The 25,130-nt window shown below is 45.7% G+C and overlaps 1 protein-coding gene and 2 long non-coding RNA genes across 7 annotated transcripts; 2 read left to right on the forward strand and 1 right to left on the reverse strand.

The window, feature by feature from the left end:
• Positions 1 to 1,764: 1,764 nt before the first annotated feature.
• ATCAY (ATCAY kinesin light chain interacting caytaxin) lies at positions 1,765 to 20,504 on the reverse strand. 3 transcript variants are annotated; one of them, XM_052800619.1, is made up of 13 exons: positions 20,041 to 20,504; positions 18,033 to 18,162; positions 13,462 to 13,526; positions 12,884 to 13,105; positions 11,888 to 12,073; positions 11,100 to 11,202; positions 10,415 to 10,546; positions 9,918 to 10,004; positions 9,312 to 9,410; positions 9,002 to 9,037; positions 8,083 to 8,118; positions 7,301 to 7,333; positions 1,765 to 6,701 (listed from the first exon to the last, which is right to left on the reverse strand). In XM_052800619.1, the coding sequence occupies exons 2-13, from the start codon at positions 18,107 to 18,109 to the stop codon at positions 6,692 to 6,694; spliced, it is 1,086 nt and encodes a 361-aa protein (XP_052656579.1). In that variant the 5' UTR covers positions 18,110 to 18,162; positions 20,041 to 20,504; the 3' UTR covers positions 1,765 to 6,691. The 3 variants fall into 3 exon arrangements, with proteins under 3 accessions (XP_052656579.1, XP_052656577.1, XP_052656580.1); XM_052800617.1 differs by having other exon boundaries at positions 7,301 to 7,336; XM_052800620.1 differs by lacking the exons at positions 18,033 to 18,162; positions 20,041 to 20,504 and adding an exon at positions 15,675 to 16,239 and having other exon boundaries at positions 7,301 to 7,336.
• LOC128147721 (uncharacterized) lies at positions 18,062 to 20,058 on the forward strand. Its single transcript, XR_008237084.1, has 3 exons — positions 18,062 to 18,238; positions 18,650 to 18,851; positions 19,834 to 20,058. It is a non-coding gene; the product is annotated as an uncharacterized LOC128147721 (long non-coding RNA).
• Positions 20,505 to 20,729: 225 nt separating the features above from the next.
• LOC128148530 (uncharacterized) lies at positions 20,730 to 24,924 on the forward strand. 3 transcript variants are annotated; one of them, XR_008237307.1, is made up of 3 exons: positions 20,730 to 21,632; positions 22,169 to 22,273; positions 24,607 to 24,924. It is a non-coding gene; the product is annotated as an uncharacterized LOC128148530 (long non-coding RNA). The 3 variants fall into 3 exon arrangements; XR_008237308.1 differs by having other exon boundaries at positions 20,730 to 21,091; positions 21,379 to 22,273; XR_008237306.1 differs by having other exon boundaries at positions 20,730 to 22,273.
• Positions 24,925 to 25,130: the final 206 nt, after the last annotated feature.

Below are 25,130 nucleotides of genomic sequence, written 5' to 3' on the forward strand. Positions count from 1 at the left end.
GCGGTTGATGGAGAGTTTATAGTGTCTAAACTTTCATTAGAAAAATATCTGGAAAATTTACTTGATGTTCTGCTATTGATCTTAATCACAGTTGCCACCATCTTGGTTAAAAGGAATATAAATATACCTGGATCACATGTCTAATCAATAAAAGTGAAGTAATTCTCCTAACTCTTACATCTGCTGAAAGGCCTGATCTGGTACCTTCAGAGCAGACTTGATTCACAGGATTAGCCATGCATCCAACACAGAGTGCTGCAGCAGAGGTTTGCAGATACACACTTAAGACAAATATAGCACAGGTAAATTAAGCAGCGACAAGAGCAGTAAACAATTAATCTTTAACTTTTCTTTCTTGTACTGCCAAAAACCCTCAAACCAACAATGTAATCTTAATATATTTACAAGATTCTAGGTTTTTTTGAGCGCCTCTCCTCTCTGTCTTTTAAATGACAGCCAGTTTGCTGGCAGAGGTCTGTTAAAATGTCTCTTCTAGGGAATATTCTTAGCTTTTAAAGCCTGCTAAATGAAAATAATAATATGAAATTGCAATCAGTCGAATAGAGGAATATAATGTGGCTAATGGAAAACTACAGTGAAGGGTGATTAAAGGGTATGTTTTCTTTTGAGGAAGGACATCTTGTCTTCTGATTGGGAAACTTTGTTGCTTTGGTAGGGTAGCAGCTAATCCCATTTCTTGTGGCATGGTGTAGTCATAACACCGTGAGCTTTTGAACTTTGTCTGCTGTATTGGTTGCATTCTTTGTGCTTAGAGCTGGGTTTTAGCATATCTCAGCCAAGACTCCCTGTCTCCTTTTGTCTGGTCAGCATTGACCAGATTCCTTCATGACACACCGCTGATGCTAGTGGCCTTTTGGTGCAAGGCCACTTGAAATATATTAAAAGTGTTTCATTCATAACCTAAAAACATGTGCCAACATTAGAGGCACTGCAAAAGCAAGTAACTACATTATTTTATCGTATGCTGCCTGGGGTTAGCAGCATACTACTCTTACACCCCTGGAACAACAGGTTCCTACATTGTTATTGTCCACACAAATTTAATATTTAAGATACAGCATTGCAATTCCTTCTACAAACTTTTGTATATAAATTTAACAAAAAATCAGAGAGGATGAGCAGAAAAAAATGTTGATACTAATATGATCGCGGTAGAAGTTTTTTGGTGAAAATAAAATCATAGCAAAAAATCTGCTTTCATACATACATACAGCAAAAGTGTAACCCTATGAATATATACTCATTTAAACTAATACGCACTTCCTGAATGCGTTATTTCACAGCGTGAATACAGTAATGCTTGTTATAGGATTAGACTTGTTTGTATTCCTACTTCCAATTCATTAACTGAAATATATTAATAACCTATGTAAACCCCACTCAAATTAGACATCTCGGACATTTTCCTGTAAATACTTGTTTATAAGGGTTTGGGTATTTTTTCTGTTTAAATGGCTTTAGGTTGGTTTTGTGTGTGTTTGTTTTTACAATTTAATTCCCAGTCATGTTATTAATTTGAGTGTAAAAAGATATGTAAAAATAATGTGAGATTAAAAAACCGGCGACAAGTATGGTTCTGTATAGGTCGATAGAAACCCAAGGGAAGCAGTTTTGCCATGACACTGTTCTAAAGCATAACACTGAGGGGAAACTTGGAAAGATCATATGCCATATTGGTAGAATAGAAGTTATTTTAGTAAAAACATTGAGAGGTCCATTTTGCAGTATCATAATTGCCAGGGAGGACTTTGACTTGCTTTATTCAAGGGAATAGCACCCAAACAAAAATTTTCATCATATTTTCCGTATGGAGCAAAAGCCTAAATAAAAGATACTGACAAAAAGAGGGGTATGCATTTTTGCTTAAGGATTAGTCTCATTTTAATTGAATATCCACAGATTCTTATGGAATAATACAAAGCAAAAATAATACATACTTAACAGCAATCTATGTCTTCTAGCATAAACCACTTAATTACAAACACTTTAGAAAAATGACAGTTCACACATTTTTACATGTAGGTTTGGGTTAAAAGGGCCCACTACAAAGGAAAAAAAAAACTGAGATAGATTGTTATATTGTCATGGTGACTTTTTAAAATTCACTTTACCAGTAGCATGCTGTATTTCTGACTGCCAGTAAATATGGAAATACAAAAGAGAAAACATGTGCTTTTGTATTTATAGCAATTTTGCCTGTACACTTCACCTGCTGTCAGGCCAATCTGAGCTTATTGCCACTAGCATTTCATTAACTCTTTTGTTTTTTCATCCTTAGATATGTAAAATAGAGGATGTGTTGCTTTTAAAACCTTTACCACTTAGGTTTTCTCATACATGTGTATGCACATCTGTAAGCAAATAATCTTTGGAAAAAAATTGATGGAAAAATTGCAATGAGGTATGCTCTAAATATCCACTCACATTTACACAGTACTGTACAGAAGAAACTATTAGTTATCCAACTGGAATATACAGCAGCATCTCAGTTTCATTTCCTGTGTCTTCCTTGTGAATCAAAATGAAAATTACTGGACAGTCCCAAACCTGGATGATTCCTACATGTGCCAAAACAAAGTTTTAACTATATAAATCTGACAGTTGCTGCATAATGCAGTGACAAGTGCCTGCATTTCCAAAGGCTAGGTCAAGTCCTGTGACTACCTTAAAGAGATGGGAAGGTATTTCCTAGTCTGTCATCAGTTGTGCAGGAAGGGATCTGATTTTTCAGTTTGTAGGCTGATGCTGGGTGACTGTTGAAATCCAGCCATTAATTAGACTGTGAGTAAGAGTACCATGGTTTCTCTGAATACGCTATCATGGGTGTAAAATAATTTTTTCTGCGGCTAAAATGCAGCTATCCATGGATTCACCATTAGAAAATCTCATGAAAGGTGGAATCCAACACCAGAAAAATGTTGTTGATAATACCTGCTGTTTGATATAATGCAGTGCATTCATAAGTCAAAATATTTATCCTTCGGAGATGTTTTTATGAGGCAGAAACAAGGCCTGGTGTACATTTGGAACATTGACCAGTATAGCAGTATTGCTAAAAGGATGTAGTTTATTTCACTGTATATTTAAACATATGTATATATACTGGCAAAAGTTCTAATGTAAATGCACTTTTACTAGCAACACTTTTTTTTTTTTTTTTTTGCTGGTATAGCACATTTCTGTTATAAACTGCATCTCCAGTGGAAATATAGAGCTCAGCTGGTAAACCCTTTTGCAAATAGGCTTTGAGAGCATCTCTCTTTAAGGAACTGGCAAAGAAATTTGTAAAATGGCTTCAGCAACCTCGGATTTCTGTTTGGTCTGTTGTCACTGCTTGACTTTTGTGCAAGGTAAGTCCTTGGGTTTAAGCCGCTGGTTGACAGCTCCCCACCAATGCAATTTTATCGTCTGTCTGCAGCCTCCAAAACTTTCATCAGCTGTCCTTGAGAGTTACTGTCAATCTCGCGCCTCCACTGCAAGATGGATCTAAATGTAATGATCTTCTCAAGATGAATGCAGCATATTTGATGTTGTGTTTATTACAGCATGTAGATCTGATTTTGTTTGAAGCCTGTGCAGGTCTATCAACATCAAACTTAGGTATGTTGCTCTGTATTTGGTAAAGGGACACTGCCAACTTGATTGTTTCTGTGTTTCTGTCAAAGAATTTGTAGCTACTTTGGTTTCAAGTAGCATCTAAGATCACTGTCTTAAAGAAGTTAATGATACTTTTTTTTTTTTTTTTGTTGCTACAAAAATGAATTTTTTACATTTAGCTATAGTTTATCCATTACGGGTTGCAGGCTCTTTTCTATGTTGAAAACACATACAGACATCCATCCATCCAGGAACATAAAATTTATACACTGATAAAATTCTGTTAAAAATTAAAATATAGTGCATACTACTTAGAGTGCTCTATCAGAAAGTGCACTTTTTGAAAAATTGTTTTAAAGAAGTTACAAATTGACTTTTGTATTCAAACAAATTACTTCCTTTGTATCTTGAAATGAAATTGTTAATCTGTCCTTTTCACAGCTGAACTCTTAACCTTGCCCTGAAGGAATTACTTGAAAAAATACTAAATTTCATCTTCAGGTCTGCTCATTCTGTAGTTTTTCTGAAAATGTAGACAGAGTCTTTTCTTTGGAAAAAAACAAAACAACAAAACAACCAAAAACCACATTCTTCTGGTACGGTTACTACTGAGTATCAAGAAGCAGTCTATTTCTTCAGGTCCCAAGACTAAATGTAATCAAGGTTTCTCATCTTCCATGTGTTCTATAACAGCAGTATTCTCCAAGGTGTTGTGAACATTTTTCACTGAAGTGTTTAGTAACTACAGATGCATTAAAGGTTTCTAGAGTTGTACTTTTAAAACGTTATTAAATGTTCTATCAATTTTGTTCATTATATAATTGTAAACTTCCCTTTCAGTGTCCAACTGTATTGCATTCTTTTGTGGAAAGCACAGCAGATGATTTTTTTTTAATCTAAATGCATAAAAACGGCCTCAAAAGAAAAAAAGGAAAATCTAGGTTTTATCAATGGGAGATAGTGAATTCACATACTTATACTACAAGGAGGTTTGTAATTGTTTATAGTCTGAGCTAAAATTAATTTGATCAGAAGAGAGATCAGATCTTTCTTAATTTCAGTGGGTTTGTTTAGTCCATCTGACAGACCATGTGTGAAAAAGGATACCCAGCTTTGCAGATTGGGTTAACACATTAATGTTTGAAAATTTCTAACTGCTGCTTCTGTCTTGAAACAGATGTCTGCTGACTGTTTGGAAAGCTTGGGACAGAATGCCTTTTGCAGGGAGGTGTTACTTGGCATAAAACCTAAACTCCAAAAACCTGAAGTGCTATCTTTTCCTTGTAGCATAGTGTCAGGAATTCACTTTGTCAATAACTGGGTCATAATGAAATTTCTAGAAAGCCGTGGAGGTCAATGCTTCCTTGGTGCTTATTATTAACATGCCGGTGAGACAGAATATGGAGTTTTTACCATCTTCAGCTTCTAGGGTTAATGCTGTTGATGCAGTGCTCTGTTTTTCATGCAAAGGTCTGCTCGGTAAATACATCTGCGATGGAAGTGCATGAGAAAAACATACATCAAATGGGAAGTAAAGTTAGAAAGCATATTTGGTGCTCCTTTGTAGCATTCCAGAAAATAAAGATCTCATCTGTAGCAGTTTTGCTCACTGAAAGAAAAAAAGAGAAGCTTTATCTATACAGAGGAGACATCCCTATCTTGAGGAAAATCTTGCTTTGCCAGAATTGTCTTCCAGGGGATTTCAGAACCTGGTGAAGTGGTGGTAATTTTAAATAGCCATGGGCTAGGGTTGCCAGGTTTGAAATATTCCTTAGGTGGTGAAATATGCAGGTAATTCTTCATCTGCAGTAGTCTGCAAGGGGTTTTACCTGATGGATTTGAGACAGTTTATGTAAGCTGGCTCTGGTGAAATCAGGAGTTTCCAAATGATTTTGGCCAGATAGTTGTTTCTTAAATTTTCTTCCCTTCTTTGCTCACAGAATCCTCATGAGTCCAAAATACAAATTGCAGAGTCTCAATATCATGTCTGCATCTCTTGGCTAACTGAGAAGCTGAACCCAGACACAGTGTCCTGCCTCCACATCTGCAGCATTCTCCACCTGGGTTTTTCCCAGGCAGGTATGTTTATAGATGAGGCCCTCATTACCCAGGGACAGCAAGTAGGAAATTTCAAACATTTAGCAGCTTGTCTCCGCAGTAGGAGGTATTAATAGTGAATGATTGTCCAGTGTCATGAAATCAATACAAAGACAAGGCGTGAAAAACTTTCCTGTCCGTAAGGCTCCTTCTTAAAACCAGACCTTGGTGTGTGTGCGTTGATATGAGAAGATGCTTCTAAGAAGGTTCTGTGGAGGCTGCCATGCCATATGGGACTCTATGAAAGTTATCAGAGTGCCTTACAAACTAAGACAGAACAAATCAGGAAAAAAACGTGGCATTGACTGATAGAAACGGTTCAGCATGATTTAAGAGGAACTGGCGATGAATTAACTGAGGCAGTCAAGGCTGGAAGAGGTGCCTAGACTGGTGGGCACTTGGTATTTTCAGGAAGAAACATACACTGGCTATGGAAAGGAGGAGAATGCACTCTTTTCATTGCCTGTTTTAGTTATTCCCTGGGGCAATGGCTGTTGTATTGTCTGTATGGAGGAAATGGGGTGTGCAGTTTAACGCAAAATGTCTCAGTGCTGGCCAGCAGCAAGTTAGGGGAAGGGTTTATAATTTAAACAAAAAATATATATCTCTTTCTGGGCTGGTGACTAATGGACTAAGGATGCTCTTAACTTACTAAGAGGAAACATGGTACCTATTTGCACTACTTAATAGCTCTCCACAGACCATTACTGAAACACACTGGAACCTGTCCTGAAAAGTGCTATTCTTGGCTTGCTTTGTTTTGTGGGGTGGTTTGTTTGTTTTTGTTTTGTTTTGAAGTAAAATGTTTCCAAAAAGTTTAAAGGACTTTGCATCTTGGAGACAGGGGAGGCAGGCTCCGTGATCTTACAGAACTCGGAATAAGATGGTGACAAGGTCTTATACCAAAAGGTCATTTACGTGGGTGACTGCCAGGCTGCGTCATTCTTCTACTCCATTCATTCCACTCTACTTCGATTCATGACATACTGGGAAGGAACAGAAAGACAGAGTTATTTTTAGAAAGCAAATTATAGTAAAATTTTTATTATTCCCACTATGTCAAAAAATATGAGTGTGTTTGGGTGTAATCCTTTACAAAAGTGTATCAGGGCCAAAGATAATGTCATTCATAGCTTTAATGGGCTTTCTTCTTCTCTAAGGACTTTTCCTGAGTCATAGGACTGCAAAAAAGTTACTGTAGGGTAAAGGAAGGCAGTTCTGCAGTAAATGCCCATGTGCACACCTTTACCACGTGGCAAGTGCCAGGTACTTTATTGAGGGGCAGCTTTTCTTAAGTGCCTCCATAGCAACTGCAGTTGTGACCGGTCCGTGCTTTGGGACAAGCTGCAGTGGTTGTGGTTGCGACTGCAGCCGCACTGCAGCGGGGTGAAGGTTTTAACAGCTTCCAGGCTTTGTACCCCCCTGCTGCAAAGTGGCTGACGCCTCTTTTGTGCCAGCTGAGTGGCACTGGGCTAAAGAGGTTCTGGGTCTAACCCCATCTTGCCTTTTCTGTTAGCGGATTACAAGCGCAATAAAATCTATCACATAGAGAGAGACAAACAAAAGAGTGAGGTACAAATCAAACCTGGTTTCTTGATCCTCTGCTGGGGGCACAGGCCTGCTTGGAAGAGAACCAACAAAACATTAAGTGAATCTCCACCACAAACTAATCACCCTCTTTTTTGGCCCTGAGGTCCCATTTGTTTCTCAGAACAATTCAGACTCATCCAATTGACCTTGGCAATTTTGATCAAAGCTCCTTTTTTCTCTGGGAAAAGAACAGCAGAAATATGCACTGTTCCCCCTCAGGAGCTAGTTAGATAGAATAAAAGAGAGGCTAGATCACTCTGAAACAGGGCCAAAACCAGGCCAAATTATCCTGGGATAGGATTTTGACACTGTCTTCCAAACCTCCCTAGAATTTTCCTTCCCATCTAATGTTACAGCCTCATATCTTGCTTTTACGCACACCCAAGATGTGCCTGACAGCAGTATTTGGCCCTCTGCATTGCACCATCGTGCAAATGCTACAACTGAATGTCAGGAGAACATTCCCCGGCATCTCTGGCTCTGGTCCATGACCAAACAGGTTCGCTAGCTTTACAGAGGTAAAAAGCGTCAGGAACCCATTCGCATAGGTGAAGGTCAATAACATCACAAAAGTGATGGCACAGGGTGCTGTTAGGGAGAGGAGAGGCTTTATCAGTTCCCAGACACTTTAGAAATGTCCTGTTGGGTCCAAACGTCTCCTGAGAGTGCAGAGCCTGGCTCCCCAGGGGATGGTACCAAGTAATAGGGTCATTCTCCTCATCAAAGACTGTTTAAGCTATTTTGTAAGTGAAGGATAAATAAAAAAAGAGTAGTTACCTTTCCTTCTCAGCCATGTCTTGTTTCTCTTCTGCCCTGTAAACACAAATCACATTTGAAATCTATCATCTAGAGGCGAGCAGTGTGAAAGAGTAGAGTATCTAAGGCCTTTCTAGGGAGAGAGCTGGACCTCAGACAGAGGTCACAGGTCTGATCAGAAATGATTATTAGCTTCTTGTCCCTGTGATATACAGCCTTGATAATCCTAATGCTCTCAGGATGCCTCTGTTGGCCCTAGGAGGTGGTAGCTGACTAATTTGAGCTGGACGACTCACTTTTCAGCAGCTACTGAACTGAATCCTCCCAAACTGGCATCTCCCATCCAGTTCACCAGCATGAGGAGGTGTTGTTATAGCACACCGCTCTTGTGCTGACCCAGCTGGTCTTTCCTCTGTCCGTGATTGCTTTTTGCTTTTAGTGGAGCCAACTTACCACTATTTATGGCCAGCACTTCTAACCTAAATCGCTGGTGATAGAATGGGTCTAGAAAATGAAACAACACAAACTGTAAACTAATGGCCCTCTTTATGCCACTCTAGCAGAATGAAGTGGCTTTTAAAATAAGCACTAGCTCTGACTTTAAGGTCAGTTTGCATGGTCATATGGGGAAAATGTGCCATTTTTATACATAGAGTGATTTCTGATGACCTTTGCTAGCACATACAGTATGTGTTCAGGATGTGTGCACTTGTGGGGTTAAAAGGAACAGTTCTATGGATAAATAACTTTTAAATCAAGCTTTTCCTCCCTCCTGCAGCTTTTGCTTATTTTGAGAAAATCAGTAGAAAATAAGTGTAGGCTGTGTGGGATGTCAGGGTAGGAGGAACACAGAATTGACTGGTTATAACAATGAAGAGAGAAAGCAACAACATCCCGAGAAAATTAACCCACCCTCCACCCCCCCCGAAATTAATTTTACCTTTCTTTTCTGGCCTTGATCCTCTCTTCTTCATATCTGCAACAAACAGGAAACATTCTTTAAATGTTACCCAGTCAGGACTGTTCACTTTTAGTAAAATGCAATGTTTGCCCTGAAGGTGACAGAAACTGCAAACTAGCACAGCATGCAGGCTCTTGCTTCGCACCAGTATATGAGTAAGATAAGGTTTGCCCCAGGCTTTGCATTTCCAGTACATGAGTTTTGACTCAACATGATATCCTGCTACATAGGATTTTTGTCCTGCACCTCCTCAGAGCTACGTGCGCCCCAGGGTCGCTCCGATACTCACTGTAAGATGCAGTCTGGAATCTGTACATGCTCCATTGGGATAAGTTGCTCCAGTTCCTCCAGGCTGTGAACATACTGGATCTTATTGATAAACTTCACACTGGTAGGGAGAGAAAGAGTGTGTGCTTGAGGTCTTGTTTTGATGTTCTCTCCATAGGAAGTCAGAATTTTCCTGATGGAAGTGGGAATTTCTGCATCTCTGTATCCTCTGTAGTCTGAGTGTACCCATCTCCTCCCAGTGCTAATAGGCTGATGACTAAAAATTGTGGCGAGATGCCACATTGCTGTGCCTCACTTTGCTGTGCCTCACTTTGCTTTGACCCCTGCCTCTCAATATCTGTAGGAGGGAAAAAGGACTACCATTCCTGCACTTCCCAGTAAATCTTTATGTGCTGCCCACTGGGACAAACTTTATCTGGATCCAAACCATCACAGCGTCTCCTAAAACCACCTCTAGAGTTGTTCTTGGAAGTATCAGAGAGATGTAGGACAAATGATGAACAGTCTCACCTTGGTTGCTCCTAGTTAAAGGTGAGCTTAAGATTTGTTTCACGAGATGAAACTTCCACTCCAAAACCAGCCAAGTTTGGGAACATGTTATATTTACCTGATGAAGGGCCTGGATATAGCCAGCACTGTCCGGATGAACCATGAAGGATGCACGATTATCAATGCTTTGAGGTTTTTACGCAGCCTGTGGAAAAGCCATGGGACAGAAAGTCAGATTCAAAATACCTTTTCTTAAACTCACCTGTAACGTGTCAGGGCACTAATAAGCATTATGATGCTCACCAGCCTCAGCTGGGTGTCTCCAGACAAAAGCCCTGCCCATGGCCTTAGGAACCCTATTTAAGCTCAGACCTAGCAGGCTGTAGGAGCCCTGTTTTGCTTAGGTGCTGTATTAGCCTGATCTTTGTGAAGGTGTTTGTGAGGGAAGGAGGGAGAAGAGGTGATGAAGAGAACCTGCAATAAGTCAGAAAGCTGTGACAGAGGAAGGAATTACAGAATTTGGGGAGTGAGGAAGGAGGGGTGGCTGGGAAGGCTGCAAGGAAGCACTGGAAGAGATGTGGGAAGAATAAAGACACACACCAAAAGGATTCTTACCTTCTGTCTATCATCTGATAACATTTCTTCAGCCAGCCAAGGCCTGGCATCCTCCTCCGGGGTGTTGCTCCATTTAGGTACACAATCATATAGTCCTCAGCCACCAGCAGCTCCAGACTACTGATCACGTATCTGTTGGGTGGTGATCAAGAGCAATGCAGACATGAGACTCAAAAAAGGTCCTCTGAGGTTTCTTCAAGTGCCTGTGTGTCATCCCAGAAGGCCTGTAGACCCTTTCTTTGTAGACTTTGGAACAGGTTTCAGATTCTCCTGGCACCTCTGCAGGATGCCTAGGGGTATTTCTCAGGGATTGCCTATGCTTGTTAGCATAGAGCGTACACTGATGGACATCCCTGTGCCATTCCTCTGCCTAGCAGTAGAATCTACCAGCTGTTCAGCATTGTATACATATGCTCTAGCCTGGTTGTGAGTCTATCACTGGCATAATTAACACTGAATGTTTGAATGCTTTGACTTACTGGACTTGGATGCAAATGCTGTGGGCTGTGTGTCATCCAGTGATGCTCGCTCCAGTCTGCAGCTGCACGCTGGGTACATTTGGCCTGGATTCAAACTATTTCCAGCTGAGGTTCTTGATGCAATGAATACATGGAAACTGTTTCCCCAGAGCCTGAGTTACCTTCCTTGCCCCCGTCTCCCTCATAGACCTTGACCAGCCACTTACAGGAATAGATTCTCCATGATGTAGTGGTAATCAGCCAGGTTACTGTCTGGGAGATAGCAGGCAGCAAAGACAATGATGGCATTGAGACCTTCTCCATAGTAGCCTGGGAAAGAAAGACACAGGCAGCATCAGTGACCTTTTCCAGGGGGAGACACAAGAGTTGAAGGAAAAAGAGCAGCGAAGATGTATTGCCAAATTTGGGCCCGGGCTGGTTTTTGTGCCTCTGTTCGGCTCTAGGTGTTTGTCCCTCTTACGGACCTCTTTCACAACTAGATTTGCCTCTGATCCTGGTTTTAGCTATAACATGCGTGTGGGGTTCAGGGAAGGAATTTGTGCATGTCAAAGCACAGAGCTGAGAGCTTTGCCCTGGGTCACTGCTTGGCTTTGCTCAGCTTTCAGAAATGGTCACTAACCGTGGACGTAATGGCCTTTAGCTGTGCCTCCAGAGACAGCTCAGGCACTGAACTACAGAGGGATTAAGCACCTGCAGTCCCTTCATCGCTGGCAGTGCTGCCTGCACCCAGGGCTGAGGGTTGCAGTATATTCAGTCTTGCTCAGAGGCAGCTTTTTCACTGCTTTGGTTTATTGAAAGACTGCTACAGTGGCTGTATGTTTTTTTAAGCATGAGCTGGATGCTTTTGTGCTTGTCTGCCACATAGTGGTACAAAACGAATAGCAATTTTTCCCTAAAGACAGTCAAAATAATCAGTCATGGCATCCCCTCCAGCTTGACAAAGATGGACTGAAAGAAATCCATCAAGCCAGGATTAGGCCTCCCTCTCCCTCACCTCCGTGTGTCACCACTCTCATGTAGGGTTTGATCATCTGGAGGTCGATGCGGTGCTCCTGCTCTCCAATGATGACAGTCCTCCAGAGCCGTCCATTAGTAGCACTCCCATCTTCAGTCCCACCATCCCCAAACAGGTCCGCACTGTCCCCAGGCATGTTCTTGGCTGTGGCTACGGGAGTGTCATCTGGAAAAGGGACAAACATTTCTGCCTTTAATATAATGTATGAAGAGGGTCTGCAAGAGCTTTGGTGTGCAGTAAGAGACAATAACCACCACAGAATGAGAATGACCTATTTCATCTGCAGCTTTGACCTGTGTAAGCTTGTGGTTCTTAATAATCTTCCTCCATTGCCAAATTGTAATAGAAATAAGCTTAACATCTCATGCTGCGTATAGTACCTGCAGTCACAGGTCAGGCACCAGACTTTTTGCTGGATCCTCCTTCAGATCCATCTATCCTGGCTGAAGAGGGCACTGCCTGTGCCAAGAGGGGTTGCCTTCTGATCTGCTAGCAGAGCTGCTTGCATGAGTCCTTCTTAGCCCAGTTCAGTCAAAATCAGCCAGGTTAGCCAAGACCACATTATTCAAGACGTTTGAACATTCACGTGACAGCTTTGCTGGCAGAGCCGAGCAGGTGGCACCTTCCAGCCTGGGGTGGTGGCCCAGCTGCAGCTGGAAGGGAATGAGTGTCCACAGCCTTATGCCTTATACTGAATTATGGCTAGACCAGTGTTTGCAAATCCCTGAACTGCTTCTGCCCACGCTATCCCCAGATGGAAGTGCTGAGATAGCAGCACTGAGACTCCTGGGCTATAGCTGGGGTCCTGGTGGGGAAGATGCTCTGTGGAAGATGGGGCTTGGTTGTGTGTGCTGTGCTTCACTGCTGGGGAAGTCGGTCCTCAGCTGCTGATGGTGAGTGGTGTCAAAAGTGATTAAAATGAGGCTAAAAAAAGCCCCGGCCCCTGTAGACATTCACCCAGAACCAGCCTTTTACCTTCCCATTCCAGTTCGTTCCCGTTCCCCAGGAATTCGAGGGAATCTGTCTCATCAGGAGTTTCAATATCATCCACATTAATGTCCAGGTCATCTGGTGTGTCCAAGAAGTCATCGGAGAGAATGGAGCCTTCACTCTGGTCCAGGGAAATGTTGATTTCAGGTGCAACAAGTGTCTTCCGCTTACGATGCGCCCCATTAAAGTTTAAAGTATTTGGGGGAGCTGGAGTTAAAAGGAAAATAACTGACAGGTTGTCCTTGTCATTAGTGCAAGACATGGTGCTTTCATTATGTATATTTCAGGCTACGGTCTTGGAAGCTAAGGATGATGCATCATAGCTGGGAGGTACTGGATGTTTGCAGGTATGGCTGGATAAAAGTGCCCACACTTCTGAGATACTTATTTCCTCCCCCAGCTTCTTGTGAAAGATTAGCAAATTAAAATCTTTGCTGGTTTCCTCTCCCACATGGGAATTTTTGTGGATACTCCAAGGGAACTGACTTTCGCCCTAACTGCAAGCTGCCGTTCCCACAGGCTTGTTTTCCTTTGCACTCCTGATAAGGCAGGCTGGTACTTACAGGATGTATTCTCGTCTTCTGTAGGGCTGCCCAGAGACTCCATTCCTGTCTCTTCTGGGAGAGGTCTGCAGGCAAGCCAAGATGCGGAGGTAAAAAGACAGGAGATAAGCGGTGATGTTTAGGAGAAAGTTACTCTATGGCAGACAGTGGAGAGAACTGGGGACATCAGGGAAAAACATACAACCCCATATGTGCTCTGCCCTTTCCCTTTTGCCTGTGAGCTCAGCCTGAGGGACACCCTCAGGTGATTTGCCCAAAAGCAACCCAGCAGCTGGGCTTTCTTACTGGAGTACTGTGCAATCCCTAGTAACCTCCAAACTATCTCTGCATTTACCCCCCCTCAATACATCCCTCATGCTGCCATTCAGCCAAGAGGCTGGAAAATCCAGCCAGGGACACGAGAACAAATCCTGTCCCCAGAAGAGCCTGGTAACATCTTCACTCTCTCAATATTATCCCCATTTTTTATCTCTGTCGGAAGTTTGAGAGGCAGTGCCAACCCTCGTCAAGGGTACCAGGGAAAATCTTCTGCAGTTGGTACTTTGTTGTCTGTATTCCTGTTCCCTGCGCAGTGTAGGCAATGCAGTGGGCTGTCCAGACAGTCTGAATTTGGCTGTTCCTAGACCCAGTGGGGGATGCTTTTATCCCAGCAGCAGCTGAGCTAGCAGTAGCACAAGAGCAATTTGCACTCTCTGCCAATGGTTTTGTAAAGTGCATCCTGCTTTCTGCCACAGGCCCCGGCTGCAGCGGAGCAAAACTTTGCCCAAAGCGCCTGCCGCGACCATCTCTCCGAGGAGGCAGCTGCCTCCTTGGTCTATAGTGATTTTTCTCTAAGGCAGTCAGTGTTCAAGGCAAGGATCAAACCTTAGGTGTGATCCCAGAATTGTCACCCCGTCCTCACCTCAGCCCCCATTTGACAAAAACTGACAGTGATACCCAAACCCTGCTGAGGTTTGGAATCAGGTTCATTCTGAGCTAAGATGCAGGCACCAGCACTCAAACCCATATTTCGGATCCAAAGGCTGACCCACCGCTCCCTTCTTGGGGCTCCATGGCAGAGGTCAGGATTTGCAGCTTCTCGAGCTTGGCTCCTGCACCCTCTTGGTATAAATCGCCATGCCTCCAGCCAGAGGCTAGAAGCATCAATTGATTTAAAAGTTGGCTTTCCTGTACAGATGCTAATGCCAAATCTCATTACGTGGCTGTCGAAGTTGCTGGAGTTGCTCCTGACCCATATTGGAGTCAGTGAAATCAGAATCTGGCCCCCAGTACTGCAGTGAGGAGCCCTAGCTGGTGGCTGAGCAGCACACTGCCCACCCTGAGCTGAACGCTTTCTGGACACTTTTCCTCTTAATTTGAGTTGGGACTTGTGCCTGTCCCCTGGCATTAGCTGGTTTGAAACTTCTCGTGCAGCATGATCAAACCCCAGCAACCCCGTGACAAGTTCATGTTGTCGAAAGCCTATTTAAAAGGGACATTTTGAGCCATCCTCCTTTCACCTGCCCCTTGCTGGAAGCTCCCCCTCAACAGGGGGAAGAGCTCATGCCCCCAGGTGTAAAATCTTGGGTGCTGGGACAGCCCTGGCCTTGAATATGGGGGAAAACCCACCAGTTTTAAGGCAGTGCCGTAAGAATGGGGATGGGACTGTGCACAGGGCTGGTGTCCAGCAGCTGCTGGCCTTATGGTCCAGCAATGGCAGGGAGACAGATGATGGGGACCGATACCTCTGAGCCCGCAGGAGGATACAGCCTAGCTCTGCCCTACAAAGGCTCCTCTTCGTGCTGCCATGACACCAGAGCCACCAGCCAAATTAAACCCTATAAATATTTAGATTAAGGGATAATCCTCTCCTAGCTGGTTGCTGTATATTTATGAGAGTTGGAGACCTGATCAAAGGCGCTTGCTCCTTGCTCGCTTGTGCAGGACCCCGCGGGGCTACCACAATATTCCTGAGCAGTCAGAAAGATCCCTTTGCCCCCCTCCAGGCTCTCCTCCTCCCTTTTGCTTTTGTCTTGAACGGAGCCTGGCTGGTTGTTTATCTGACTGTGAGCTGGCGCCTGGCACAACTTGGTGATACAGCATCAAAAGGAGGAGGGGGGAAGGCGCAGCTGTACCCGGGTACGTGCTGCAGTCAGGCACTCTGCTCTCTGATGCTAGGATTCATTTAAGAAAAACAATTCAAAAGTCAGAGGTGAAGAAAAGGGCTTTCTTACCTTCCCAAAGGTTGCTCGTATCACTACCTCCCAGTCTCTCGTGTAAATCTTCCTTCCCAAACGCAGCTAGCCCCAGATGCCAAATTTTCTGAATGAAGCAGGTTTTCTAAAGGTCGAGTGCCACCATTTTGCTTTCTGCTGATAGCGTGCTGCCCAGTTTCCCTCTATAAGCACCTTCTCTCGGGCCCCAACCAGCCTGAGCTTTCACCGACCATGATGGGATGGATGCGTGATGGAGTGAGCATGCTCCTGCATCCGCTCCGCGGCACCGCTACAGCATCATTGCAGGACAGCACTTGCACAAACAGCTGAGACAGACTGTCGAGAGGCTAAACCTTCAGGGAGCAGCAGGAGGGGGAACCCTTTCCTCTCCACTTCCTCGCTGCTTGCTCGGTGCCTTGGCATTGCACCTTTGCAGCTTGCAAGGCAGGAGCTTGTTCTGCAGCTCAGCTTCTCAGGGAGGGATGGGAATGTCGGCTTGTGGCCTTAATGAGCAGCTGAATTCAGTTTCCCCAGCCCAGATCTTTGTCTAGGATATGGGTTTTTTGTGGCAAGATTGGTTAATCACAGCTAAGCAAAAATAGCTATGCAGCAAATCATCTGCTAGAGAGCTACTGTCCCACATGCAGCAGCTTCTGCCCTATTATTTTAATGCTTCTAGGGGGAAGTGTCTTGAAAATTATTATTTATTTATTTTTAATGCCAGTTAAACACAGCTAGCATTCACTCATTTGCATAGTGGCTTTTCGGGCTCTATTTCACTTGCATCATTCCTGATTTAATCCCTCTGCAGTAGTCTATCAGCAGGCTGGGGAGCTTGTTTCTAGGGCTCTGGCCTCATCCCTGCCACTGACTTGCCACCCAGCCGTGGTCATATCCCTTTGCTTCTCCCTGTGCTTCATTTGCTAGGCAGGAGTGATGACGCCTGTGTTAGGTGGTGCTGTGGGCTCTGCAGAAGAAATGCCCCTTGAAGGCTTGGCTGTAGCTGGGGTAAGTTTGCTGCTTGCTTGGCAAGTGTGAAACACAGCCTGGCAGCTCCTGCTCCAACATGATGGTGTGGGTTAGCGCACAGGTGTCCAGGTGCTAGTCCAGCTTTGTCTCCGGATTTTCTAGGGAGCCTTGGGTCAATGCTTTCCTTTCTATACCCTGCTTTCCTTTCTATACCTCGCTTTCCTTTCTACACCTCGCTTTCCTTTCTACTCATTTAAAAGCTTGTCAGCGCAACACTCTGGGGGAGCCTTAGGTTGGCAGAGGTCCGTCAGCCCAAAGCTCTGCCCAGCTCTGCTCTCAGGAAAGAAAAAATTCTATCCTAGAAACCCAAGGGCTTGGCTGAGCCCACCTCTGGGGCCAGCGGAAGGACAAGCCGTGTCCTGTGAGCTGGGTGCTGGGCTGGCAGACAGAGGTGCTTAGATTAGCGATGCAGCTGGACCCGGGGTAAACAGAGCTAAGCTCATCCGCCGGTGCCGAGGGAAACAGGAGACCCTTTCTAGCACGACAGGGGCTGTGCATGCCCACCCGCACAGCACACTGCACCACTGTCTGGGAATACAGGGGCTCTGTGGGCTGCCCGGGAGAATTCAGCTGCAGCTGGGACAGGGCGAGACAGGCCTGAAAAGCCCCTCAGCAGCCCAGACCCCAGCTGCAGCAAGGCTTGGTGTTGGCCGTGCTGTGTGTGCCCCAGCGAGCTGCTGCTGGGCGGTGGGGTTTAGCGCTGGCTGTGTGGGGCAGCGCTGGGGTGGGGATGAGGGTGGGTGCACCCTTTGGGTGGCTGCAGGGAGTTCTGCGCGCGCTGAGCTTATGGGGATTATTTTTTTTTTGGCACTCTGTGCAGTTAATAAAGTGTCTGTGAAGGTGAAAGCTGCCGCTTTGGCACCTTCTGTCACCCACACGTCTTTTCTTACAAGGTTTGCCAGCATTCAGTTTCTGCATGTCAATGCCAGTGGTCATTGCATCCCAATGACTCTGCTTCCTGTGGGAAATTCCTGGCAAAGCAGCGTGGCTCTGTTTGGGGAGACACTGCTTGATTCAGAGACTGGGAAGGAGTCCGTCCATCCATACATCCCTCCACCCACCCCTATATGCATCCATCCATCCATGCTAATCTCCCTGTCCTCCGCACCTGACTCCTTACCCTCTCCTTGGCATGCTCACAGAGGGTTGCCAGCAGCCTCTCAAAAATTTTTAAGCATTCAGAGCAGCCTTGCTACAAAAGCTCTGTTCTCTGGCCAGAATTGCCCTGTTGGAGTTAAGACTCCCATTGCCTCTTGGGCTGGTGGGAGGGACCTGCATGCTCCATGTCCTGCTGGTTTCTTACAAGAAGAAATAAAATTCTCCCTGGCTTTTTTGCAGGGAACAAACCTGGGGAAGTCCTCATCTTGCCACTCTTCCTTCACATCCACGTTTTCCATCCGCAAAGTGGCTTCTGTGGTTCCCATCGTGCTCAGAGAAGGGCTGGCTGCACAGCAGTTGCCTCAAGGAAGGGCTCAGGCTGGAAGGTGGAAGGCAGAGAGGCTGGCATTGAGCATCACGACCGGGGAACATTTAATCCAAACCATTCAGAGCAGGTATGCTGATACCATGCTCCACATAGAAGCAGCGTGATAGCTGCTTGTTTTGCAAAAGCAACAAGGCAAGGATGTGGGGTTTTGTGGCTACTTGACACACTTTGGGCAAGAAAGAGGAGGTGAGGTTGGCCCTGGATCAAAGCAGTAGGTGTACCTCTGCTTTATTGTGACCTTAGCTCTTCTCCCTGAGGATCAATACTGTCTGGGCTGCTCTCCACCCGTTTTTCCCTTGCTACTTCTCTTCCAATACTAATCTCAACATAAACAAGCACCTCTGCTGAGGGAAATGAAATGTGGCTGAAAGGGAAGAGAAGAAAGAGCTCCTCCCAGGCTGGTTTCAGGCTGGTTTGGCAGTAGCACCAGTTTCCATTTTGCTGGCCTGGGCAGAAGTTAGTGGCTTTGGTTTTGCAGAGAAATTCCCGACTGCTGCTGTCTGGTCTGTGCTCCAACCCCATGCTTGTCCCCGCACCCAGAGAGAAACGGAGGAGGGTGAGGCGGCCTTCACAGGGATGTTGAATGTCCTTCCACACCCCTGAAGAATTCACGTCTCTGCTTGCTCCCAGGTAAACCAAAGCAGATGCCAAAAAACTGGAGCACCTCAAATGGAGGCAAGGTGGGTGTGCTGTTCCCAGTCGGGGCTTTCTTCTGCACTGGTATGAACAGGAGAAGTTCAAATCCAGTGAGCCTTGTTTTAATTCATACTAACACCCCAGCAGTGCGAGGGGCCCTTAGGACCATATATATTGTTTGCCTTCACTAGAAGGTTCCTACGCTGCCAGCTAGCGAAAATCAGACCTTTGTACCTATTTCCCAGGGACCACACCTACAACTCCTAACAAAGTCTGGCTGAGGGCTCAGGACCAGTCCTTGCAGGACCAGCTCTGGTCAGAGAGAGCAGATATGCTGCTTTCAGCTGGATGCTGCTGCAGCTGAGCTTAGTAGCACCTGAGCCTGGAGGGGACAAGGTCAGGCCTTATCTTACATAGAACATGTTCAAGTGAAATCGGCTCATATGTCGGGCACATGCATTAACCCATCCACTGCAGGACAGTTTTGAATGTTCTTCCTGAGCTCAGCCTTTACATTGTAAATGCACCCAGTCACTGGCTGGATAGTAACATTTTTTTTTAGGATAAGGGACCTAGGGGTGATTTCCCAAGTGGATGGGGCTACTCTGTCTGTCTCCTGGTGTCAGTGAAATCAGTATCTAGCAGAGTTTGACGCATTGCTATAAGGCTTTTCTAGAGAGCCAGTGCTTTTTCTGCTTCCTTTGGAGGCTTGTATTTACAGAGGGTGTCGCTGGTGATGATCTGGAGGGACATAAATTTGTCTGTGTGTATCTGCTTTAAAGGAATGAAACTCCATAGAGGCCTGAGTAAATCCAGCATCCGTCTTTATTACAGGCACTGGCAGAGATAGGAATCAGGGCAAAGAGCTGGCTGTGAGCGTTGCAGGGCTCTCTCCCTGCCCGGTGTCTCTCAGCCTTTCCTCCCAGCACGCACATTATGTATTCTGCCCTCACCCCCACGCCTGGCTGCATGCGATGCCCATGACACGGTCACACATGTCTCCATTTTTGATTTCCCTACATGCAGGCAAAGGAGATACCTTGGGGCTCAGAGAGACCCCACCTTCCCTCCCTCTTCCCCACCGCTGTCATGTGCTTTCTGCTAACCCTGAAGGCATCATGGAGGGAGGAAGAGAAAGGAAAGATATTGAAGCAAATCCCAGGCTGGAATCTGATGTTTCTTAATACCAAACATTGCCCAGCATTATGGAAGCCCAGATGATGCTGTACTCACCGATGCTTGTGGCTAATGAGGAACAAAGGAGATCCTGCCTGTATCCCAGCTAGGCATTCCTCCCGACGGAGTCGGGCTGCTCAGGAGGTCCAGCGCCTGGATCCGGATGCAGAGATGTGCAGCTTTCTCAGCGGAGGACTGTGGGGATACATCTAGGTCGGCCTTTCTCACAGCAGTCGTTGCTTTGTGATTTGGATTGGGGCGGGGGGGGAATTGAGGGCAGTTATTTGTATTCTTCCATAGCTGCTGCTTCCTCTGCTGCCTCCCTCCCCTCCAAGGTATTTTATTATTATTTTCCGCTTGCAGCTGGCTAAGCCTCAGCTCTCTTAAGTCAGCTAATTGTATTGCTTTTGTGTGTGAGGAGGATGGCGGTGGTGGTGGTGACAGGGAGGGGGGTGTTATGGAGGATGGGTGGAGAGAGGAGCTGAAAGCACCCCCCTTTCAGTGTCGTGTCTCCTCCAATTGGCTGAGAGGTACCAAATATCTCCCTACACTCTTCCTCCGGATGAATGATGCTGGCAGGGGCCGAGCACACCATCTCCTTGCTGCTTTCAGTGGGAGCGAGGGATGCCCATCATCCAGCAGGATCTGGTCCTAGAGGAGGCGTGGGAGCTGGGGAGGGGTGGGTGGGAAGGGGAGGGCTTTTTAATACAGTGCATCGTTCACTAAGAAAGTAAAAGGTGGCCTCAGCGTGCCGTAGGATGCAGGATTTAATGGTCCATCTTGCCTTGCGCATGCAAAGGTGATTTGTACCTAAACCTCAGGCACTGGTCTTGCTTTTGGTGCCAGGGGCTGTACAGACAGACCCTACAGATGGTCATCCTTGTGCTGGGGGATCAACTCCTGTTCCTTGCTTCCAGGATATGTGTAACTGTTACAGCCTGAGACCTTTGCTGGTTCCTTTGCAAATATAAATTTGGATGCAGAAGCAGTGATTTTCACCTGCTCCAGACTTGGGCTCACATCTCTGCCTTCTGGTTCCTGGACTTCAGCAAACAGCCTTCCCTCCAGCTCGGGCCAAAGCCTCAACCCACCTGCTGGTAGAGGCAGGGTTAGTTTTATGATGTCTGCTGTCAAAAATCCTCCCCATGTTTGCATCGTGTGGCCAATGTGCTTGGTGCTGTACAAAGATGAAGGTAGCTCTAGCTTTAGTAGTGACCCCCCCCCGGTGAAGGAAGTGTAAGGGTTTGTCTTCTGAGTCTTAGCAGAAACGGTCTGAGGGAGGACATCTCTTTTATTAAATCAACGGAGAGAGCAGGACTGTGAAGTCTGCCTGTGCCTGCTGCTCTGGGATTTTCCTGTTACCATCTGCTAACGACGCATTTGATTTTGTTTCAGGGCTGTTCAGTGGGCAGAGGGGCTGTGGTGATCTGGAGATCAGGGCATGGTGGGGAGTCACAGGAGTGCTGTGTGGTGGAAGCAGGAATCTACCTATTGCACCTCTTTTTCTGTTACGGCAAGAAGAGGAGTCCTGTCTTCGTCGTGGCTCTCATCCAGCCCTCTCATGCTGTCTCAGCATGGTGCTGGGGCTCTCCAGCAGTGTCAGTCGAGGTCTGCAGGCTCAGGAGAAGAGCTGATGGGCTGTGCTGCAGGTAAAGTCACAGTGTCACAAAGCCCTGCTCTGGCACACTCCCTGCCTGCCCACCTAGGACACACCATGCCTCTCCCATCACTTCACCCATTCCATCCTTCTCCTGTAACCGCGCATCCCTGCTGGGTGCTCACACATCCCATGTATTGGGAACGGGGACTTTTGGTACCTCAGCAGGGAGATGTCTGGTTTCCAGCCCTTAAAAACACAAGCAGCGTAGCTCCATGTGGACATTGTTGTTCTCGTAGGGTGAGTGGCTCCTGCGGGATGAGGTGCTGAGGACAGTATTTCCTCAATCCAGTGGATGTCATTGTAAAGAAAGCGACACACATCAGTGCTAGCCAAATGCTGGCAGCTCCTAGCCACGTGCATGGTCAGCCTGGTAGATCCTAGGTCAGAACTCAGAGGGATGGTGAGGTACCCCTCGCTCACATTTCATGTTTTGGGCATCCCTGTGGTCCAGGATACACAAGATACTTATGGATGCTTTAGGGATGCATTATATTTCTTTATATATTTTATATATTTCTATATGAGAAGCAGACAGAGGATCCATGGGGACAGAAAGAGATGCCAGGAATCTGTAACGCTTGATGGCTCCAAAGTTAATTGTCAAAGTCTGCAGGGTCATCTCCGGCTAAGGTGAGTATTTGCCTTTTACCTTCATTTTTATATGAAAAATCTTCTCGTGTTTTCCAAGGCAGTTTAAGCCTGACAGCACATGATAGCATATGTATGCATACGATAGCGTATGAATGCCATCTACTGGCTGCAGTCCCGGGACTTGGAACAAGTGTACTTTTTCCAAACCCCATCAGTCTGGTCACGGAGGTATTTCATTGAGCACATACTGATGGGCTGAGTTAGCCCATCTCTGCTTGCCAGGCCAAATGGTTTTGTTGGGACTCCATTTTCTTAGGTATGCTGGGATGTATAAAGTGAATACTGCACCAAGCTGATTTGCCAGCACTGCAATTCCTCCAGGAATTCTCCTGTGCTGAGCCCAACTCCTGCAGAGCCTTGCCAATTTGGAGGAGGCAATAGCAAAGCAAGGGAATGGGTTGTGCAGGATCAGGTCCTTCCTGGTGCTGGGTGTTTTCCCAAGCAGCTTTTTTTACCCTGTTCCGGTCTGTCTTGTATCTCCACATGCTCCTCTTACTGGGAATAGTGTGTTTTTATGCTACTTGATAGCATGTTTTTTCAATCTGTGAGCCAAATACTCACACGAGGGGGAGAAAAGGACGGTATGTTACTTTTGGAAAGACACTGACTGTCATGTGAACAGCTTCCTTTTATTTCCCTGAATCTGATGTTAATTTTTAAGCAGTGAGAACTCATGCTGATGGGGACTTTCTGCAATCCTGCAGGTCAGCAGCAACCCAGAGGCTCTAGATTACTTTCCTACCTGTGTGAACCTGTGATAGAAATTATTGGCTTGTTCAAAAGTGCTGATGCTACAATGATGACAGCAAATCCAGCTGTTTCTTGTACACTGGTGGAAGTAAAAGACAGAAACCTGTTTTGGAATCTGCCACGGGAGGGCGGTGAATCCCCGGCAGCCTGCGGGAAATATCGCTCCGGGCTGCGGGGAGAGATCCACGAAACGGGCTGTAGAGGTCACTTTGCACCAGGAGATGGCTGGGGCTGAGACGTGAAAGTGTCCCGGTGGCTTTCTCCGAGGGGAAAGCCGAAACGGTAAGTTTGGCCCCAGCCTGAGTCTGATGGCTTTTTAAAGACGGGCTGAGATGCTTTTTCAAAAGGTCCTGCCGCTGGACCAAGGACCTTTGCAAAGGAAAGGGATAAGAGATGCTCAGATGGGCAAACTGGGGATGTGGGACTTTACTGGCAGCTAAAGTCAACCCCCTCCCCCCCAAACTCTGCAAGGGACAGGCTGCTGGAGCCGAGAGCTCACCGCAGGGCTGTGACTTGTTGGTGTGCATGCACATTTGCAACGTTTGCATGCGTGTCTGTGTGGTTTCTAGGAGTCTGGTCGAAAATTAGGGCATTTTAAATGTCTTAATGGCCAGGACGTTAAAATGTTTGCATCCAGTAAAGCATCCCAGAGAGGCAGGTCTGAGGGATGAATGGAGTCTGAGATTTCCATAGTCTCCTCTTTCTCCATTCACACTCCTGTTTCTTGACCCCATCGGAGGTCTTTAGGTGGAGATGACGACAGACCCTGACGCTCTCCAAAAGCCCAAATGAAAAATATCCATAGACTGTTTACTCTTCTTTCCACCCCTTTTTGACAAGCTTGGGCATTTCCCAAAGTCACTGGCATTTTTATTAAGCCTCTTGCATGGTGGTGACACCACTGATGGTGCCCAGCAAATGCTGGGTGCTGATGGTGACCAGTTTCAGTGCAAGCTGACAGTGGGCTCAAGCTTGTGGGGCTGTTGAGGTCTAATGAGATGGCCAGGAAAGGAATGAGTGCCCTAATGAGTGCAATGCTCCAGCATGAGCTAAACCTCTTACTAAACTCCAGAGAATCCACACAGGCACAGGACATTTTGAATACCCAACTCTGGGAGAAGTTTTTCAGAGTTTATACCTTCCTGGACACTGGAGAATCCAAGCAGGAGGTGTAAGGTCTGCAGAAATCCGGCTTGTTCAGATTAGCTGTTCACAGGATGGCTCCTTTTAAATGCCTGTGGTTTTCTCTTTTACAAAACTGTCTTCTGTTTCCCCCCACCCTTACAGGTCAGGCAGAGGTTACAGGTTTTCTCTTTATTTATGAGGGTAAGAAATGTGCATTTTATGTTAAACACTCTGATACAAGATGTTTTTCTGAACACAGTGGTCTTGCTATTTCTTTACGCAATTATTTGCTGACCGGTAATAGATAAGAGTTCTGTATGCTACACAATGTATAAGATACCAAAGAAAAAACTGCTTTCAGATGGCCTTGCAGTGTCTAGAGAACTACGTCATTAATGTAGACAGAGATAATAGAGACACTAACGAGCATTCTTTAGGATAAGGTGTATCAAAACATGTAGAAGATCACACTGTGCAGAATCATCCGAGAAGGGTCAAACAACAGACAAATGAGGAAGACTACAGAAGACCACCAGAAGACTCCTGAAGACCACCAAAGACCTCGAATACGCCTGTGCGAGGGACATTTACATATGATAATGAGTTAATGAATATGCAAAATGTTTCTCAGAAATCTAATGAATATGTATATAGAACCTGTATATAAACTATACAATCAACCTGATCAGACGCACACAATAGGAAGAGAGATCCCCTGTGTGCCCAGCACTACAATAAAGGATACCTGCTTAATAGTCTTCCAACTACTGAGTCCTGATTTCAGCTTTTCACAGCATCAACTCAATTGCAAAAATCCCAGGAACCGGAGCCTGAAAATGCCACGAAGCTCTGTGCGACTCTTGGACTAGGCAGGGCTGGTGATGCCGCAGCTTGTGGTGGTTTAATGGGGTTGGCGTATCCCTGGGAATCCCCAGGGAGGAGACTGCAGGGCCTGGATGCT

The sequence above is a fragment of the Harpia harpyja genome, chromosome 11, assembly GCF_026419915.1.
Source record: "Harpia harpyja isolate bHarHar1 chromosome 11, bHarHar1 primary haplotype, whole genome shotgun sequence".
In the NCBI taxonomy this organism is placed as follows: Eukaryota; Metazoa; Chordata; class Aves; order Accipitriformes; family Accipitridae; genus Harpia; species Harpia harpyja.